This window comes from Rhagoletis zephyria, unplaced genomic scaffold (assembly GCF_001687245.7).
Source record: "Rhagoletis zephyria isolate East Lansing unplaced genomic scaffold, Rhagoletis_zephyria_1.1 Rzeph_scaffold_00031, whole genome shotgun sequence".
NCBI classification, from domain to species: domain Eukaryota; kingdom Metazoa; phylum Arthropoda; class Insecta; order Diptera; family Tephritidae; genus Rhagoletis; species Rhagoletis zephyria.
The window spans coordinates 104006-126876 of NW_016157115.1; the positions used below are offsets into that span (position 1 = coordinate 104006).

Below are 22871 nucleotides of genomic sequence, written 5' to 3' on the forward strand. Positions count from 1 at the left end.
TTTAACGTGGCGGGACCCAAACCCAGCGCACGCGAAGTTTTACGCCTTCTCACTTTAGCTCGCTCCCAAACGGGTGTTTGGTTGCTACCCAGAGGATACGTGGATATAAATATCCGGACGTTGTGAGCTGCGATTTGAACCGTACGCACAAGAATCGCTTCTGGCCACTCCCAGGTGAATGGCAGTCAAAAGTTTTCCACTTCTGCGCACGGAACCATCCGCAAGCTACTGCGTTGCGTTAAAAGTCAACATTTGTATGCTACATTGTGTACTGGTTTATAAAGAGTATTATAAAATTATATGTGATAATACTATGTCTCCTTTGAGAGATTTATCCATTAAGATTTAATAAATCCAGCTGCTAAATCACAACTGTCTCCATTACCACAACGAGATATGTTTGACGTTCACATTTTTAAATATTTGACGTTTGTTTATGTATGATTTTATAAATACAGTTGCGGACATTGAAATACAGACAGATAAAAGGAAGGTACCAAGCGGAATTTCATTATATGAATTCTGAATATTATTGGCTTCTTATTCGTGGTAAATATGTATGTATAATATATAGTTTGGAAAGTGTAAAGAATGGTACCATATTCCGAATCATTTTCCCGAATTTAAGAAAAATTATCAAAACGGTAAAAAACATTTGCGGAAAGAAAAATTTTTGTAGAACTCTCTTATTCATAGGAGGGAACCGAAAATCCAATCGTGGGCCTTTGGCATATCATGAATACGAACTGAGTTCTAGAGGATGTTCGGTGCAATGTTATCGAAGCATAACCATTCCCGAAATGTATAAATTTTTTTGTCGCTGCGCGTAAATGACTTATAGAAAGCGGAGAAGACTCTGCATGATATTACTATAAAATATTTCTTCTAAATTTTTAGTTTTTAAAATAATATTTTCTTAATTTATTACAGCCAGAGTTATGTAAATAAGTATTACTAATTTTCCTCCCAAACTAATAAAAATATATAAAAATCCCAAAAAATACGAAAATTCATGTTTTTATGATAGGCTAGATTTCAATGTCCTCAACTGTATATTGAAAATACAAATGTCATTTGACTTATGGCATGTGAATTTGTGGTTGCCACTCCAACAAATTGTACTTATTGATCAATATTATTGAAGATTTGACGAAGATTTAACTTAAATCTATTGCCTTTCGAGATTTAATTTTATATGGTAAATCTCAAAAGATTTAACGTCAAATCTCGTCAGAGGGCTAAATCTTCATTAAATCTCACAATGGAGACATAGTATAAGATTTAAAGAATTTTGTTTTTCCATTTTTGTCCTCGTAATTAGTCACTTTGTCCTTATGTGCACCGTCATAAACTAATGACAAAATTTGTTTCCTTTGGCTGATGAAGTTAAACGATTAACAGACACGTTCTGGTACAGGCAAATGATGACTGAAGTCAAACGGCATAGAATGGATTATGCACTTTCAAAATAAACACCTCATATATGTATATACACGTATTTACGTATATATGCATGTGCATAGCATCGTCGAAAAAATTATAGTCGCACCACATATTGACAAATTAACTTTTTTTTTTGTTTTTTAGCTTTTAACTATTTTTTATACAAAATATAGTTCCTTCTTCAACACGAATTTTCGTCAAAATTTCGATTAAATATCTTAGAAAGATTTTAAGTATGCAGTTTTGTAGCTCATTCAATTCTACATAGTATAACAAATTGCAAGATTCAAATAGCTAAAACTTACCTTTGATTTTTTAGAATTTTATTTTGTCATACCAATTTTTTTTTACTATATGTAAGAATATGGAAGAAACCGGTAACTATAAGTTACTGTAGGTCAAGGTACGGCGGCAGGAATGGAATTTTCAGGGTTAGTAGTTCTAGCTTTAACTTAACCCTAATTGTAGGGTTCTGTCACCTTTTGTTTATTTGCCAGGGCTCCTCAAATATTGCGAAAAAGGCAATTTTTTGACAATTTGACCTCGTTTTTCTCAAAATCGAGAGCTGATGGACTCCTTATACTTATAGATTCTTAATCAGCACCAAAAGGTCAAAAGCCGCTATAACATTTGCCGCACCAAAATCAGTGTTGCCCTGTGTAGGTTTGAAGATGCTTCTATAACAGCACCCAAATTGATTGATTGATTCGCCTCTTCCAAAGACGCTGAGACTACAAAATACAAAATCTTCCCATAATTTGTTTGATTTACAATATAAATAACTCCAAAATGCGCATAAACCCAGAAGAAGAAAAAAGCATAAGTTGCTCATCTGGCACCAAACGTTTATTATTATGTTTGCTTATTTTACTTAATTTATTTTCTTTTGATTGCATCATTCCTTGGTGGCACACATTCTAAAAGTGAATAATCCGTAGTTGTTTGTGCGGTTGTCATGCAAAACAGCAGAAGAGACCCAACTGTCCTCAGAAAAGCTGCAATGCAACTCCCACTGAAATTTGCTGTTTGTCAGCAGATTGATCAATAAGGTGGTCCAAAAATACGCGCGGAGAAAAAAGTTTAAAATGTTAAGTTTGCTCCTCCTAGAATTTTTCTTAATAGAAAAAAAAAGAATACCCGAAAATTATGTTTAAAACTGTCTCAAAGCCCATGACATTTTCCATGTTGATATTTTATAAGGGAAAAAATCCTTTTTCGTATAAATGGTACAGAATTCTTGAAAATCAATATTTTTCGGTCAGAAAACTTCCAATAATTATTGGAACTATTATAATAATACCCAATTGTTTATTTTACCATTTCTTAATACTAACGATTTTTTATCGGTCGCCACTGCATTTTTGGGGGACCTATAAATGATTCTTAATATTAAAACATAGTTAAATAAACAATTGTGCATTGTTATTGGAAGCCTCCTAAAGAAAATCAGAGTTTTCCGATTGAAAAATATTTTAAAGAATTCTCTACCCTTTCTTCGAAAATGCGTTTTTCGCCATATAAAATAACATCAAAAATTTCATGGGCTTTGAGGCAGTTCTAATTATTTTTTTTTAGCGAAAACTACCAGTATCTTTTTAACCACCCTATTGCTCCACCAGAAAAGGCAATGCCCAGCGTCAGTATTGAGCCGCTAAAGCAGCAAGCCATAGGACGGCACACCAACTAAATAAGTAGTATGTGCCACAAATGCTTAGGTATAGCTATATGTATGTACGTAAACAATTTGATGCAATAAAATATTTATGAATTACTGTTGTTGTTGTTGTTATTCTAGTTTATTATTAGGTTTGCTTGTTGCCCAGTGTTTGCTATGAAAACAATGGAATTAATCACGCTCGAAATAATCAACAACGGCTATAACACACACTCAGACATTACTACAAATATATGCTAACAAATTTACCAATATTATTGTAAGCGGCAATGTAGTTGATTGAGTGTCTGTCCGTCTGGTTGTTGGCTTGCCTCGTCTACTAAGTGGCTTCGAATGTTTGCATGGCATCAGCAACGTTCTCAAAATGACTTTTAGCATTTTCCATCGCCAAAAAGTTCAAAACAACTATAAAGTTTGAGTTTGATTCCTTGCTGCACTATGTACATATGTAGTAGACGCGCATACATACATATGTATATCGGATACAACATGCAGTCGATAATTGCTGTCGCGCAATTGTTGTTGAATGTTATCGCTGTTGTGGTATCTCAATTGTGGCAATACTTATACAAAATCGCAGTAAAAAAAGAAGTACAATTATCCGCTGTTTGCTATTAATTAAATTTCCTAATTAATTTGGTATTTTCTGGGGTCATGGTGAATTGATTGTTAAAAACTGATTGCAAGTTGAATAAATTTTTAGTAGGTAGTTTGTCGAAAAAAATGCAAAACAATTGTGTGGCCCACATACTTACAATCTTTTACTCGCAAATTCTTGAAGAAAATGGATTTTAAATAAATATACACCAATTTGCGTGTTAATATTGACATATGACTCATTGAAGATGTGAGATAATGTTACTAGGATGTCTCAAGACAGTTCTGTGTATCCAAATGAATCTGCTTATTAATATTTACGTCCAGATCAATTTAGAAGGTGTGGCCTGTGACTTAAAGAAATCCTATGAATTTGGATCTAAACCAATGGCTTGGGAAATCTGCCTAACTCACTTCAAATAACGATCGCTGTGCCCTGTAGTTTTCCCTACAACACCTGGGGCTGCTCTGGTTGTACAGCTTAATCTACCATTACCTAATGTCTTTATCCGCGGGCAGATCCTCTAAAAATGTTAAGTTTTCTGGGGCTAAATAATCCTAATACTGAGCCAGGTCTACACAATACTGATGGCTCCAAAACTGATACCGTGTCAAGATGTGAAACCTATATCGAAGGTGAATATGCCTCGGTACCCAAACCGAATTATTTACTAATTTCAAATTCATTGGCTACTTGGTGGAAAGTAGGAGCGATAGGAGTTTATGAGTGATCAGCATACATGAACACTTCTTTTTTTGTTTTTCAATTTGGTCAAAACCAGGCACAAAACAAATTCCCTTACGGCCTTCAAATGGATTAGATATCGGAACACTTTTTGGCGTTACATACATGTTTACGTATGTATACAAACATACCAAGGATGAACATACTTAATTACTTTTGTATTTAAAGTACAAGTGTGGTTATTAAATACTCAAACACTTAGTATTTGGAGATGTCTAAATAGTCAAGTAAATAAAAAAAACTTTGGTATTTAAGAATTTGCTATATGCCCAAGTAAAAAATACGCAGGCGCTAAATACTCTGGTCCAAAGTACTCAGGAACTTTGAAGATGCAAAATACTTTCACTAAAGTACTAAGGTATTTAGTATAGATGGCTACATACTTACAAACTAAATACTTTATGATTGAAGAAAAGTTTAAAGAATTAACACCTTACCTTACACTAACCTCAACTTACCTCACCACAACTCACTCCACTTCAAATCAACTCGCCACACTTCAGCTAAACTCACCACATCTGATACGACCACACCCAAATTCCCAAATTAACCAAACCTTTACTCACCACGACCGAACTCAGCACGCCCGTTCTCACCACACATCACTTAAAGTCACCACATCTAAATTTGGGAACTACTTGGAATTCTCGAGACTATTTTCTGAGTAAATAGCAAGATTTTTATCCAGTATTTAGTGCAGCTATAAATATTTTGTATTTTTGTTTTGTTTTAGTAAAGAAAATAAATACTTTTGTTCGCGGTATTAAGTGAAGCCAAAGTCACTAAAAGCTTTGGTATGCGGTAACTAATGCTGCTAAAGTCTCAAAGTATCTACTTCTGTACGCGTTGCTGTGTCAGGTGAATTTAACTAAATACTTTCAGATTAAGTATTTAGCCCTGTGGAAACAAGTAAATACTAGCATACTCGGTATTTAGTAACACCCAAAATACTTAAGTAAATAGTACTTTGGTATTAACGATAACATAAATACCTAAATGCTTATGTACTTAGTATCTAAAACTTAGTTATTACAATTTTTCCCATCATTAAAACATATGTATATACATATTTATATACATATATATTTGTATTCCAAAATTTTCATTAATTAATTGAACTCATTGATTTTTATTATGTTTTCGTTCGCGGTAGGAGCTCGCCCTCAACTGGGCGCCAACAATAATGATTGGCGCTGTTATCGTTCGTGCGCCTGCCCACACCTCATAATTACAGACACTATCATTCACTTCCATAAAAACCGTCGAATTCCTCCAGTGCGTAGAGCCAAGTATGATTTTAACACAACACTCGAGGTAAGAAGTACGTACGCGTATAAAGTCAAGACAACAAATTGGAATTTCAGAATGTGAATTCGGTGAAGAACTTTGCGCGTTTGCTGCGGCTCCATAAACGCTTTGGCTATATGAGCGCTGCTGGGCCACAATGAGCTATTGGCATGCGATTCAAATCAATAAATGTATGCGATACTCATACATATGCTCAAGTGTACATAAACGTACGTATATGGTTGTATGAATGTACATTTGCCATTGGAAATAACTGTAAAGAAAGCTACCAGTAAACATACATAAATGAAAACTCGCATGAATTTTCGCTCTACAAGATTTTTCTTTCTTAATGATTGTTGGAAATGAATGAACTTAATTAATTTCGGAGTTTTTCGTTCGATTTTTAAGTGTGCTTCGACCTAGGGGCATGTGAATGTGCGCATGTGAATATGGGTGCTGCAAGCGCTGGGCTGTGCGTTTTAATGAAGATGATGATTGTTATGTTGATATTAATATGATTTTCTAGTGTTAGCAGCAGTTCTTGGGAATTCGCTGGTTAATTTTGTAGGCGGTGCACAGTGTCTTGTGATTGGTGAAAATGTCATGAAATTATTTACGGTTTTCAAAGTTAATAACAAAGCAACAAGTGTACCAAAGGTAAACACCCAAAAAAAAACTTCTCTTAATTGAAGAAAAACAGCAATCAAAATGAAGAAAAATGGGAATGAAACAGCACTAAAGGAGTTTTATACTCTTTTCATGCCCAACATTTCTTCAAAATGATAGATTACATCCACGGTTCCATATTTTCGTGTACGTTTTTACACATTTCAGAGAAAAATTACGCATTCGGGAGAATTGTTTACTCATTCGGAAGAATTTTCTACCTTAACCCTCAATCGTACTCCCTGAATCCATGGGACTCAACACAAACTTTAAAGCCTTAAAACAAACCCAGCTTTTCACACTCGGCTCCGAACGTTCGTGTACCTTCGTACAGTGTGGCGAAGAACTCAGGATATATCGGACGTTAGCGAGCAACTTATGTAAAGCTTAGATTTTGTTAAGTGTGAGTCCTGAGGACTTATGATGGTGTTTTGTGCTCCATAAATTTTATCCAAGCTTTCATTATTATTTTATATTTTCTATCAGTATTGTTAGAATTTGACGTCCAAATGTAAAAGATGTTAGCGTGTTAACCCCATAAGTGGCTTTGCAGAAAATTTAATAAGAAAATGGCTCGAAGAAGATGAAAATCGAAGTGATTTACAAGACCATCTCTCGGATTGTGCAGGACTTTTTCGTGATTGTATATCTGAAGTATATTCCGACGATGTGGATGCCGATTTTATACCAAGTGAGCATAGCACCGCCACAGAATGCTCCGATAGTGGCAACCAACACGAGAAGCTTACATTTGTGTTTGTAAAAAACCATTTTTGTCTTACTCGTACCAGAAATATATATGGGGAGACGACTAGATCTTCTTTACCATCCTTGATTGAAGTTACTTAGTTCAGTTTGAAAGACGCCCTGAAGTTTTCCCGCAGCCGTAAGGTTTTGAGCAATGGGGACGTGTCCGGCGATAACTCTGGAGGTAATTCAGGGAGTTGAGCATAGAGCAGATCACCCAACCAACTCTTACAAATTTTTCTGGAGAATTCATATTCTCTAGAATATGGGAACAGGGGTAAAGTGAAAGCACCCATAAACGTATTTCATAAAAAAGTAATATGTACTAAAATATGACAACCGGCAAAATAAGCAACCTGGAACTTGTCCTCCTTTGAGAGACTCCGTCAAACCTGCATTACTATACGGACGTCGTGGAATCATATCCAGCTAACCTCACCCCACAAGGGACTGACTTGCAAGAGAGTCAACAGCTAACACTCTAACCTATCCTGAGCTGTGCCTCGCTTTGGGTCTGCATATTATTAACGAAGAGCTCGGGATGGGGTGGAAGACATTGAATGAACGCAGGACATCTGCATAAGCTGGAGAAATTGTTAAAGACCTTCGCTCTTCGCCGTATGCAGATGACATGAAAGGTATCCCCGAAAGCTTTTTTTTCATTTTTTTTTTTGGGATTTAGGCTTAGCAGAATTTTAGTGAATAATAGAAGTCACAATAGATTTTTAGGGCGCGGTGGATACCTCATTTTAATATATACCTATATTTACTCGAAGGATAGCCCTTACTAACTGAAAGGCGTATACAATTTTAGTACTCTCTTCGGGATAGTACCCGAAAGCCGACGGATACCAATCGCGTATAGAGTCCACCCGGAATATAGTGGACTCCTTTTGTTATATGCATATAAAAAGAATGTATATAAATAAAATAAAATAGGTTTAAAGCCCTATATAAAGTGAAATTTTCATACAAATTTTCGATTTATAAAGCAGTTATAGCCTTCTTCTTTATGAATTTGTGTTTTACAATACATGTGCTAAGTAAGGATGTGTCCCATATCGGCAAAGTCGTTCGGAAAATTAAAATACAATCTTTGCCCACTGTAACATCACAAGGGACTATTCATAGTTTCCACTGTGGCCTCTTAGCCCCTGCTAATAGTCGTTCGGGAAACTTCTGGTGTTTATTAATATGAGTCGCAGCATATTTATTTAAATTTATTGAAATGAGCGGTTGAAGCATTTGTTAGAATTAAAAACATACATACATGCTAAGTACTCGATGATAGTTTCCAAATCTTTTGTGATAAAATTGATTACGCATAAATTTTAATTTACGTTCATTTAAGATGTGTCGACTTACGTTTTTGGTCTGTGTCCTTGTCAAAATAGGTTAAAATGACATTTTTCATTTACAATTATAAAATAAAACTGCATACATAGATATGCGAGTAGTATTTAAGAGCTAGATAAAGTCAACCCCTGAATAATTTACTCACGTCCTTCCCTTCTTCTCGTCTCTCTTTTCAGTGCACACATCCGGAGAGCAAGCAGGCAGCAAATGTCACTATTATCAGTTGCATCAAATGCGGTGCGGTAGAATGGAGGACACACTGATGAACGTGTGGTAGAGCAAGATGCAAGTGAATGACGCCGCCGAGGCTTCAGCAGTAGTCAGTCGAAGGCCGTTGACGCGTGTGGCGGTGTCCGTAGCAGCAGCTGCAGTGAATGTATAGTGGCGTGCAATAAAGAGAATAAGATCAGCGCGCGACTATGCGACTCGTTAAATGATATTAAGTTTTAAGACGCTCCAAAGGACCTTTTAGACTGTCGCATAAGCGAAGGCGTTATACTAAAAAAACAACAACATCAACACGCATACAAACAAAAATTTACGCGCTGAACGTGTCGGAAAAGTGACAACTTAAGTAAATACATAATTTTATTATTATTTTTATTATTATTGCGACATAGCTGTCGTAAGCGAATATCTTCGTCGAAAGTATTAAGAAAAGTGCAAAATTGAATGATATGATGCCGCGCGTGTGTCGCCGCTGTTTGTGCAAATGTTGGGAAAACAAAGTCTGAGATGTGAGCGCCGAGCAGGTCACTCGACAAGTGAGAGTGCATCTTCATGCCGTTTAGGGCCAGGCAACACATTCATGCCACATGCTACCAAAAACAAGAATGTAGTAAAATTTTATGTGTATACGCGCTTTTGCAAAACCTAATGAGCGTTCACATTAATGCCGGCTACAACGAGCGCTCCCGCCATTAAGAAGTAAAAAAAAAATAGCTAAGCGCTAAATCGTGTGAGAACAGAATTATAAAAACAGCTGAAAGTGTTATACCAAAGCAGCATTGCCAAATGAAAGGTTTTTCGCAGTGCGCCTAGGAAACATTTCGTCTTCCTGAATGTGTATGAGGCTAAGTGAAATTGCAGCAATTTTAACGGTACAAATGTGTGTTCGTGTGTTAGCTGCCAAATTGATTTAAACTGCCACTTATGTATAAAAAGTGAAAAAGAAAAAAGAAGGAAGGATATCCTTAATGGATTGACGCGAAAAGCAGTTAGCCCTTAACAGTGGAAAAATATATATATATGTATATAAAAATTACAAGCAGTAACAACAAAAAAAATCAACAACGCCCCTTAACGCGTGTTCGACAAACACAAACGGTAAATGAAAGTATTTTCGCGGAAATTGCATGCCGTGCAACATTGACCACCAACGTCCATTAAAAGTTGCTCCTGTTTGTATAGTTTTGTGTATTTTAGCAGCTAAATGACGCCTATTGGCGGCTGATAGTGCAGCCACGCTGAAAAGCGCACGAAAAAAAGGTATTGAAACATAAAAAATTCAAGCATAGAATTGTAAAGTAAGAAATAAAAAAATAATAATATTAAACAAAACTTTCGTATAAGTGCAACAAGCGGCATCCAAATATAAAATTCAAGTGCATATCTACCGATTTGTACGCTTGTGTGTGTACACGCGCTCCGCCAAACCCGCCTTCAACAACAATTACGCGCGCGTTAATTAGTCCCATTTCGACATTTTGTAGCGCGTTAATTGCCGCATACACGCCAAATTCGCACATCAACGATACGTTGCCCTCGGCGTCAGAACACCCAAGGCACCTGCCCGTTTGGCGCAGCACTGTGTAATATTTTTCCGTTCTCTTCACACTAACTCCATTCACAATGGCCGTCAGCAATATCGTGTGCGAGTGGCTTCGCGCCCTTGGCTTGGCTCAGTATGCTGAGAGTTTTCTGGATAATGGCTATGATGATTTGGAGATTTGCAAACAGGTCGGCGATCCCGATTTGGATGCCATTGGCGTTGAAAATCCGGTACATCGGCATAAGTTGTTGAAGAGCATACGGCAGTTGCGTGAGAAAGGTGCCGCTTCTGTATATTTTATGTTGAATGATCCGAGCTCGTTATCGGGCAGCATGGAGATTTTGTGTGAAACCCCACCCACCGAGCTGGATATGGTACTACGAGAGCAGCTGGAAACCGATGGCATACGTTTAACCGCACATCCATACTCAACACCGGTAAGTACCTCATGGAATAAATTAGTAAAAAGACATTTTCAACTAGGCCGATTAGAATATCAAATTCCGATCTTTTACGTTTTCCGTTAGGCCTTTAACATTTATCTTGACACTAGTCGTAGACTTGCCCATTATGATACAATACGTAGGTTATATCACAATGAATGGCCCTTAATAACACCAAGAGGAAATAGCTACATACATTTGTCTTAAGCACGGATCACACAATTTGTACATTTGAACAGATTTGTTCATTTTGGCAGTCACGGAGTGGTGTTGTGTAGAAATAGTGAGTTCAGCTCAATAACAACTTTCCAAACAACACTGTAATGGTAACTGAATAGTACCCATTAACCTACCCACTAATGCCTGGCAATGCCATTGATGAGCAGCACTGCAATACGATATTGCATTGTCAGTACAAGTGACAGCTGGTCTGTTCGATCACAGCCAAGATCTGTGAACGAACAGAACAACCATCTTGACATTCATATTCGTGCTTTCAACCCTCGCGCTTGTGCTAAATTAACAGAAAAGTTTAAAGTTTTTTAATTTGATAAAATAAACGTTTCTAAGCCGTAAGTGGCTTCAAATGAAGCATCTGCGTATATTTATTGGTTATACACTCAACGAAAGGGGTAAGCTGCACTTTTATGTACAACAGAGGTTGTTACACCAGCCGGGTGTTTTACACCAACGTACCAGCGCGAAATACATAAAAAGTACGCCGGCGAGGCGTTCATCATCATTTTCTTCATCCCGTAAGTTAATTCTATTACAACACCATTCAGTAACTGTGAAATTGTACTAATCTGTACTAATGTACAAAACGTGTGATCCCTTCTTTAGAGTGGAAACATTTTTAAATCCCTACGCCTATTGTCTGAAAAGATAACTATACAGGGAAGCTGTTAGTTATCATTGACTAGATCCCGGGCTCGATATGAGGCCAGACTATTATTTAATTTTCAGTTAATTCTTATTTTTCCTGTATGGTTCTGAAACCGCTTGCCTGCTTGGACCAAGACTAAAAAACTACATCAATCGCCTCTGTCGCATATGCAGTTTTACGCCATTTATACTTTTTTTCCTATTTTATTAGGTAGTTCTTTCTCTGTGTATAAATGCGCTCTTCCATTCTTTCTCAAGGTTTACTCGGCGTTAGGTTAAGATTGCTTCAACCTCGGTCGGAAATATTGTGAACCATACGCTCATTCCAATTGAAAATTTATTGTCGCGCCGATCCATATTTGACCAGTCTATCCATCACTTTTAATTTATATGAGGAAATGCGTTCTAAGATTTTTTTTCTAAATATGCAGAATATACCATTTCCGAACATCATTTGCGGAAGCCAAACCTTTGGAGCTGTTTAGATCATGATGTAGAAGTAATTTTGTTGTGTTTTGGCTACCAAGCTACGTAAGCGTAGGCCACAATTGGACGAACGATCATTCAAAACAAAACTACTGTATCATTTAAAAATTCAAATACCACGTACGGTCAAAAAGTTTTCTACTCAAGGCCGTAGCCTCAAGTAGGTATATACGTATATGTGTAGATCTTCTTGTTATTTGCCATTATAGCCGTTTGTTGATTTTGGCTAAGACCAAAAAGCTTCGCCAATTGCCTCTCTCTTTTGCGAATTTGCGTCAGTTCGTCATTCAAAGTGCCGTCAGATCTTTCTGCACTTGGACCTTACATTTTGTTCTTGAGTGCCCTTGCTTTCGTTTTCCACGCATGGGTGCGGAGTCGAAGGATCTTTTCATCGGAGCGTCATCATCTATGCATACAGCATGTCCAAGCCAGCGCAATAGTTGTATTTTTATGCGTTTAACCCTCAAACCGGCAACTTTGAAATAGTGATCAGAAATGGTTGGGAATTTTTTTCTGGCATAACTTGGGCATGATAAACTCAATGTTGTCATCTATATACCATTTTGTCGCTTCGTTTGACTTCCAGGTGAGATAAACGAAACAGTGCCTCCAGGCACTCATATCGGTTAAAGCAAAATATATGAACAGATAGAAATTTTATTAAGTACCAACGGTTTTATTCCAAAAAGTTTAGCAGTGCAAAGGAATCTAGAAAAATGTGTTACTTTTTTGAGTGCTATTCCAAAAAGCAATTTTTTGTCGCAGATCAAAAAATATAAATTGCATACTTCGCAAATACATTGAGTTTGCGACTTTTTACAAAATTTGCACCATTCTTTCCACTTTCTCGAGCCATTTAGGAAGTTGATTGTTACCATTGAAACGAACGTCATCAACATGATATACAGATTTTCTGCCAACACTCAGAGCAGCAGGTTGCGATTCATCTTGTGGAGTAGAAGGTTGACTTGTTGAAGATGGGCCACCAACCGAACGCGTTTGAGTGTAGCTCACAAGACCAGCATAACGGATAAAAAAGGCGGTCATTGCGTCCATCCCCATCTCGGAACGACGGGAATCTTTTTATGACTTCAAACCGTTTCAATGGCATCGTTTTGCGAATGGGTTCGAATGCATTCTTCATTAACTACCTCTCTAAATTCGGGGAGCGATAAACCGACATGTATAAATGAATGCCAATGTACTGGCAGATATCATCGACATTCACATTGAATCTCAAGTTTATATCCTGATTAAGTTAGAGCATACCGCTTCGTCTCTTAAACAATCATTTCAATTATTTCTTTAGGGAAAAAATATATAGATATTATTGCACCGGTCTTGAGAGCATTTTTGTGTGCTCAGGTAAGCCACGAAATGCCACCTCATTTATATGAAGTTTAAGGTTTGTTTTGCGCCAGATGACTTTGCTGAGTTCAGCAGAATCTCTGTTTATTGATTCAATGTCAGCAATAAAAAATCCATACGATCAGTACGTAAAATCAATTTTCCAAAGATGTGAGAGAACCTCTTACTTCCAATCAAACCATCATTGGTTGGTACAACTGCTGGATCTGTAGCTTCGGCTATACTACTACTTAGTCTCCACAGAATCCATAAATTCAAGAATTTCTTCGGCTGATAACTTCGACAATTTCTCACGCGACATCATGTAACGATTTGCATATATAGTTATTTAGACACTTTATGAAAAACAGGTGAACAATTTATAAAAAGTATTTGCCTTACCGGTAAAAATCACCATAACTAAAACGCAAAGGAAAAATGCGACGCGTAAAAAAAATCGCGCCGAACGACAAGAGTGCCTTGAGGCACACTTAGATTTTTTGCTATAGAACATAAAATCCAACTATTTTCAACACCGTAGATATAAAATCGTGAAGCTTATGACTAAAACTTTACGGGAATAAAATTCTTGAGTTAAAAGAACTTCTCCAAAATAAAAATTTTCGATGCTGAAAATCAGAAATTTTTTAATACGTAAACACGACCTTCTCCTCCACCTGTTCGCAAAAAACGGATTACAGAGGACTAACGGCCTGTCGGATTACATTCTAATTTGAGAAAGAAATGTCAGCAAACATATGATCAAGAGCGTTGAACTCACTTGCGTAATGAAAAATTACATTTTCATATGCAAAAGGTGATTTTTGTGATCCTTGCCTTGAGGCACTCTTACCGGTTAGAGGGCTAAATAAGTCCATATCGTTAAAAAGCTCGCACATTTCGTTATTCCATCTTCTTCGGTAATCGTCGCCCACATGAATAGGCCCATAGATCTTGCGTGAAATAGTTCTCTCGAAAGCCCCCAAAGCCGTGATATCTTTGTTAGATATCGGCTTCGCTTCTGCGCCATATAAAAATACAGGCTTAATGAGAGATTTGTAGAGCGTGATTTTTGTTCGTAGAGAGAGGGCTCTGCCTACCGAGCCCAAAGTAGTAAGTAGATCTTATCCTAAATAAATCCAAGGAAATATTTTCTATTCTTTACCTTATTATTTGGTTTGTTTATCGGTGATAGACCAAACAAAAAAAATCGCCAACGGCACGTGTCTTCAGAGAGTTAGTATAGTTCATCTTACCATCTTCCGCGGCTTCCGCCTTAAAGGATCAGTGAGCGCGCGGGTACTAGGAATATAGTCGGAATTTTGAGATTACCTGTTGTTTGCATTTATTTATTGGGTGACTTCATTGAAAGGTTAAGGTTATGCTCTAGATGGTGTGGTCACCTGTGCAACGAGTATTACATAGAATGTATTCAGAGTGTGGAAGCTAATAGCTGCCATAAAGATGCCACCTCTACATGAGTTCATGAAGAGCCCATTACTTGATTCCGAGCGGTACCTTACTACCAAGCGAAAAAATACTCGGGGAGTGCAGTTTATAAGGAGTTATGCATCTATCATATTCATTCAATAATTTCAGCGAGTAGACATTTGAAAAAGCGCATATATGTATGTACATAAAGTAAAATTCTTATATGCCACCAAAGTTTAAAAGAATTCGAAAGTCGGACAGAGTAATTGCATAGTTTCAGGCAGTTTTTGTAAAAGACCCTCACTCTTTATTTCTTGCCTGGAGGTACCTCGAATTTCGTCACTGATGCTGCAATAGTGCCTTAGTTCTAAGGCCGACTACGTCAATGATTATTATGTACTAGACGGATGATTGAATTTACCTGATGCTGCTGGTGCCAAGATGTAAAAATTATTATGGATCTCACTACAGCAATACGATAGCGCCTAGTATTTAAAACCACCCACCAACAAAACAAGTATCTGACGATAGTACCACACGGATCGCGACTTTTACGATAGAAGATTTCCCTTGGAAAGCCAAGTGAGTAGCGGATCCCAGCCAACCTCAAATTAAATTACCGTTAACAGCATTTTCTCAGGATACCGGGCCACAAACCAAAAAATACAAACTTAAGGCAACGTCAGATCCTTTCGAGAAGGCCAGAACTAACGAGGAGAGATTCTTCGCTATCCTTACTGGAAGTGTGTAAGGTTAGCGGGGACACCACAAAGAGACGTTATCCGAATAGCATGACTTTGCTTAAATTGTATCTATGTAACTATATATAATTACATACTTATCTAAATTCATTTTGATATTGATTACCTTGTGGTGTTGTCTGAATTCCTGTGTTTTACTTTGTCTGCAAATATCTGGCATTATGCATTAATCAGGCAATTAAATTGCTATTGATTTATTTATGGATACCCTCCATAATCTATTCATGCCCCTCTTACTACCTTCACTTCGCATCCGTCGGTTAGGTGAGAATACTTGACTATGAATCACTGCATCATTGACGCAGGAATCACGCTCCATCACACACGATTCCATCACTGAAATCGACATCGCCAGCACCATAACCAAACCAGAAAATACATACAGAATGTGTATGTACATTATGGTGGACCCATTTTACAAAAGTTGTAAATTTAGACGGGATAAAGCGTGAGGTGAATGGAAAATCTACGATATACTAAATTTAAGCCCGATTTGGGGTGGTTTATAGCTTGCGCACTGAGTCAGTAGTTTGAAATTACCCAAATATAATTTTTATACCCGAGCGCACTTGTGCACAAGGGTATATTAATTTTGTTCACATAACGGTTGTTTGTAACAGGCACAATGAATCGAGATAGATATAGACAAATGTATACATAAATGATCAGAATGAAAAGAGAAATCGATTAAGCGGTGACTGTCTGTCCGTCCGTCCGACTGTGCACACGATAACTCGAGTAAAAATTGAGATATCTTAACGAAACTGGGTACGTGAACTTCTTTTGGGCATAGCACGGATGGTATTGAAAATGGGCGAAATCGGACTGCAACCACGCCTACCTCCCACATAACGGTAATTTTCAGATATACGAAAACTGAGATATTTTAGTAACTACTGAAGATAATTCACTCAAAATTGATATTTACAATGACTTTTAGACGAAAAATCAGAATATTAAAAATTTTTGGAAAATGGGCGTAGCCACGCCCACTTATGGTTACATGTGTATATCTTGGTAACCGCTGCACCAATTTCTTCCAAACTTGACACAGTTGTTGGCCCTGGCACAGCATACCAAATGGCCGAAAATTTTTTAAATCGGACAAGAACCACGCCCACATCTCATATAACGGTAATTTAAAGAAATACAAAATCTTCGATAAATCAGTAAATATTAAAGCTAATTTATTCACAATTGATGCTTGCAACAATTCTTTACCAGGAAATACGTTTATGATAAAATTTTGGAAAATGGGCGTGGCACCGCCCACTTATGATCACATATATGTATCCCGGTAACCGTTCTACCAATTTGTACCAAACTCGGTATGGTAATTGTGCTTGCCACATAAAAGCAAAACATTGAAAATGATTGAAATCGTACTAAAATTACGGCCGCTTTTCATATAACGGTAAATTTCAGAAATGCTTGAAACAGCAATATTTCGAAATTTAAGGACGCTAATTTACTCAAAATTGATACACCCCGGCTTACCATCTAGCGGTAGCTTTCGGAAAGGTGAAAAAACATATATTTAATACTTGCGCCGGGTATTTAATGTTCGGCTCCGCCCGAACTTAGACTTTCTTACTTGTTTTATTTTAAATTTTTTTAGAATTTATAAGTACAAACATACATTTATATTTTTTCCCTAACTAATGATTTGGATTATTGGATTAGCTGAACAATCTCTTGTCAACCTTTTAAACTCACCGATAATAAACCAAATGGTTCTCAAATAATTTGTTTAAGCCATTTGTAAAATATACATACATCTTTCCACAGAATATAAAATTTGTATTTAAGTAAATGTCGTAAGTGTCGTTTTGTTGTATGTCGTAAACTATGTCGTAAAAGCCTTAAAAAATATATTTAGAGAGTTTGCAAAGTACCATCAAAGTCATATAATGCATTTTAGCAGTGTTAAAAAATATTTGGTTGTGGTTTCAAGTTCTCTAAATATTTACTTAAGCTTTTAAAGTTTACGACATACAACAATACGGCATTTACGACACCGTTGTCAATCCCTTAATTGTTTCTATTTTAGTTTTCCACTAAGTGTGCTATATTATCGATAGTACTATTATTCTGTATTCATGAGTTACCTTTTTAAATATGATGGAAATTTGGGGCTCATTTTCTCCGGATGTGTCACCCATTTTCGAGTCAAGTGCAGCTCGTAACGTCAGTTGCATGATATGATATAGACAAGGAAGATATAACAAACTGTGGTCGATTTTTTCTTCCAATATCAGAATTGCGCTATTTAATCTACCTGAATTCCAATCGACCATTTCCTCTTAAACAGTTTCTGTTTTATCGATGGTGTCCCCTGAAATAGAACACAATTTAAAAAAATAAAATCCCTTACCTCTCTTAAGTGGCTCTTGTTTCCAATCCTCGTCTAATCCTTTTTAAAGTAAGTAGTAATATAATAACTAGTAGATTTCTTGCTAAATATAACGCCATTCGTTGCTAAGTAGGCATTTTTTCTTGTCGGAACCAGGCCAAAACAACGCGTGCAGAAAATAACACTCAGACTACATGCCGTCCATTGTACTGTTTTCATGTACCTTTTGATGTGTTTTAAATCTGCGCTATTTACGAATAAACCTAAGCAGATTGTTGGTTGTCTTCGATCTCAGGGGTTCGTCTCTGAACACATTGCGGCCAAATGTCTCATACCTCATTCTTGCAAACGCGGGGAAGAAGCACAACATGTGTTCCACCGTCTCATCCTCTTCAAAGCAGGATGGGTAAATGGAGCTGTCATAAACGCCTATCACAGCCAGTTGTTTGTGCCATGTGAACTGACCAGTCAGCAGTCCAACAAGTTGACTGCAGTCCCGTCTGTTCAGTGAGAGCAAACAACTAGAGAGACTTTCTGAGATTGAAGACAAGATGAGTTTTGCCCACCTGCAACCGCTCGATGCCTCCTAGTCATTACTGAGCGAAGTATTCACCCAGTTTCTGATGGTGGCTTCGATATACGACGGAGGGAGTGTGGACCGAGGAATACCTAGTCCAAGCCGGTTTTAGCAAAATGGTTAGATGTCTCACGTAGGCAAAGCTCAAAGTTTAGATTGGAAAATTTAAAGCGTTTGGAAGTATTCATAGCACAGAACTACACTAATTTTGGTGTGGAAAACATTACATTGCCGATTTTTGTGCTGATTACGAATTCGTTAGTCACAAGTTTCCAACCGCTCCGGATTTTGAGAAAAATCTGGTAAAATGCTACAGTTCTATCACCTTTTCTTTCTTAGCTACAGCTTCTCAAACATTGCCAAAAATGCCATTTTTAGGCACTTTGGCCACCATCTTCTTCGAACCTGGAGCTGATGGAACCATTCTATCTATGAGTTCGTAATCAGCTCAAACAAATCGAAAGCAGCTTTAACATTTTCCGCTCAATAAATTGTTTTTTCTTTTATTTTTGTTGCCTTGTGCAATACTACATATTTAAATTTGTGAGAGGCGATTTTCTGCTCGGCTAAGAAATTTGGGCTCAATGCGGATGTTCAAAATAAATACTTCATATTTTCTCAACCAACATCAGGTTTTAAGATGGTATCCCAATTAAAAAGTAGATTTTTATTTTGCCTTCATACAAATTAGGTCCACCTTAATTTACATACATACTTACCCACATATACAAACTTTCCAGTTAGGCACGCAATAAACCTCGTCAGGGGATCGTTCAATCGAACTACAACAGCTAACCCTAAAGCAACAACAATACGGCATGGCAAAATCCGACAGGCGACATGTGGGCGAACTACCTATTGCTGTTGCTGCTGTTGAGTTTTAAGCTTGATTTATTATGTAAAATCTGCAGAATACCATCAACTTACCAATCCAAAATAACAACATAAACATAACAGCAATAACTTCAACTTCAAGGCAAATGAATGTCCGTCTTCAAAATTTTGTGATTTATATCTATACCACATGGCTTTACTGTGAAACAGGTAGGTAGGGAAAGAAGAAGAGTAAAGCGAGTGCGCATTGGGGCTACAGTAAATACGTGGTATGTAGAGACGTCGCCGTCAGACTGTGACGACAATGACCAGCATACCTACACACATAGAGCCTATCAAACTCGGGGACAGACAGATGCACGTCTGATTAATATCTCACGCTCAAATTGGCATACATACGTATAGTATTTTCTCAAGACGGTGTATTATATACATACATACATACATACATATGCATATGCATATTTGGAAGTTTCCTTTACTCTTTTTCTTCTACATACATAATTCGCATTTTAGCTGCCGCCTACACAAATGAATTTTTACTATGTACCTTTGGCTTACTGCTTGCAAATTTACTTATTTTATTACGTCCATGTTTGTGTGTGACAGTTTGTGGTATGTACTTGTGATAGGGGCATTTTGATGGTATCTGCTTCAGGCTCTGTCCCACACACATGGTTCACCTGTGAGTACGTTGATATAATTTATTTATTATTCATTCAACTGCAAAATCGTTCCTTAATTGCCCATATCAGGCGAAATGAAATTTATTACCTGCTGTTCTCCCTCACTTTATCATCGTCATTAAGTTCTTTATGCATTGGTTGTGTTTTGTAAGCGTTCATAATGGCCAGTTGGTCAACTACTGGCCGGTTGTACCCTCTGGCTGAAGTTCCCTTCAGACATGCCTTAGTCAGTTCGTCGCAGTTATCTGTCTGTCAGCCGATTTTGTCTTGCTCCAGTTTTTCATCTTCAGCTCTTTACCACAACGATTGCAGTGGCTCTATGCTATTCATTATACATACATATGTCTGTATGTACGTATGCATTTACTTCCTTTGCTGTACGTTTTTCATTTTATGTATGTACTTACTACAAGCCCTTTGTTCATTTATTTTTATATCATCAACCTTCTGATCAAAAGATTTAAAATTAATTTACATACTTGTTGTATTTCCTGCTTCTGTTACAATTTTTGTTGGATTATTTTCCGACATTTATGTACGTGCAACCTTGACCAGGTCAAGCCAATATTTGTACAAGAAATTGTTTGTATTGATTGCCTTTTTTCATTGCCTCTGAAAAGTACATACTATGTAGTTATGTGTCATTGATAGGGGCTGTAGCTCATATATTATTATTTTACATAGAGTCAAGTAGTTTAAATTTCAAGGATTAAAATACTGCATGTATATGTTACCTTACAGATTAACAAAAGTGGGCGATAATCAGTAGATAGCACAAAAGTTCGTCTACAAGCGGGAAAGTCGTTTAAAGATATTTCGAACAATGATTTTTTTTTTTAATTCAAACACAATTACTAAAATATTTGCATAACTGTGTGTGCCAAGCGCGTGAGAAGCGAAAGCATAACTGCGTGCATTTGGTGTCAATACACGAACGAAAAACCGCAATGTGCACGTTTTGGCCGGCATTGATTTAAATCATTGCTTTTCTTTCAGCAACAAAATAGAAAGAAAATTAAGTGTTGTAGTAATATTGAAACCAAGTTTCATCATTTCCTACGACTTATTTCTCAAATGGTGTTTAAAAACACCAATACAGGGTGGGGTCAGAAATGCATCAAGCCAAAGCGCCAGACGCATTTATTTCTAAACGATAATTGATGGAAATGTCCAATATGCGCAACCATGGTTAAATGCCTAATTGGAACTTAGTTGCGTAAATAAGGTATTTCCATCAGTTATAGTTTAGAAGTAAAAGAGACTGATGCTTTGGTTTGATGCATTTCTGAACGCACCCACACTGTGTGCTGTGAAAAATAAATGCCAACAACTGTATAAAACTTTATAAAGTAACTTTAAAAAACATCATCAAACTTATGCGAAAAAAAAAACTTTTTTTTTTTACCAAGCACCAGGTTGACCGAGCTTTTCTTTGAAGTGCATTTATTTTTTAAAGTTTAAAAGGTTTGAGCATCGAATATGGTTTAGTTAGATAGCTTTAAAAAAAAACATTTCGGAAAAAAATTTGCTTTTGATATCTTACGAAAAAGTAAATTTCTTACTTTAAAAATTAAGTGGCAACTCTATTTGGGATGAAAAGTACTTATATTGAGCGTATACCAAAAAATGCTTATTGATATTAACAAAATACAGTTTTGTATTAAAAATACCTGCATACATGATATTAACAAAATACAGTTTTGTATTAAAAATACATGCAATCCTCGTCACAAATATCTGCGGAGTAATGTTCTCGAAAATACCTTTCATTGTATACCCATATTGCATTGTTCTAGTTAAATTTTGTAGAATCGAAAATAAGTGGCAACCTTTCTCTTCCTAAGAGATAACAATTTGTGTATAAGTAATCATTGCTTAAGAGTCTTCTTTTCGTTTTCATGAATAGCAATATTGTACATTTATTTTATAAACAAAAATTTAAAAAATGTGGGATTCAAAGTAGGTGGCAACCCTATTCACAAAAATTTTTAGTTTGGGTATTTTTGAATAGATTTCATTTGATACCCATATTGTGATGTTTTATTTAATTTCCAACTAACTTCGAATAAGTGGCCACCTTTAGCGAGTTATCTCTTAGGTAATACCTAGATAATCTCATTATGCAAAACATTATCTGTATTAAATATTTGATTTAAATCGTTAGAGCCGTAATGTAATAAGATATAATTTCCATTGTTATTTTCTACAGCGCTCTGAGCTTAATATGTTAGACAGAAATGAAGTTATTGAAAAATTTAATCCGAATTACAACGGTTTATGGAAAGTTTATCAAAACATAAATAACACCCTTTCTGCTTTTGTCCTTCCAGGCCTTGTCTGAACTCATTTTAAGAGGCAAGATATTGAGCCTTAAATTTTATTCCTGTATTCGATTTAGGATTACGAAGGTTCTGTGTAAAAAATTTTGAGCAAAAAAAGTTGAAATTTTGTAATGCCTGTTGTTTGAAATTGGCAATTCTTGTACATATATTAATAAACTAGCAATTACCCGGCGTGCTTCGCTGCGCCTTAAATGTATTTTTGTGTTGTAACTCTCCCCCTAAGCTCTTATGGCCTCATTTACAAAATATTTTTAAAGAACTTTATGAAGTTAGATTTAAAAAAATCGATCTATGAAGCATTGTTTATTTTTTTTTTGAGTTAATATATTTTCGAAGGTAATTAGAAAATATGTAAAGAACCGACTTTCTCTTGGAAATTTAATTTATAATCTTATAACTGGAGTCTACTATCGCACCCTTTCCTCAAACGTGTATT

General features: G+C 36.5%; 1 protein-coding gene across 2 annotated transcripts in view; it reads left to right on the forward strand.

The window, feature by feature from the left end:
* SKIP (Shal K[+] channel interacting protein) overlaps window positions 1-22871 on the forward strand; it is a 570918-nt gene that overhangs the window by 51789 nt on the left and 496258 nt on the right. For both annotated transcript variants that reach the window (XM_017617810.1, XM_017617820.1), the window contains exon 2: window positions 8696-10727. In XM_017617810.1, the coding sequence (XP_017473299.1) occupies window positions 10371-10727 (357 nt within the window). In that variant the 5' untranslated portion in view covers window positions 8696-10370. The remainder of the gene's footprint in view (window positions 1-8695; window positions 10728-22871) is intronic.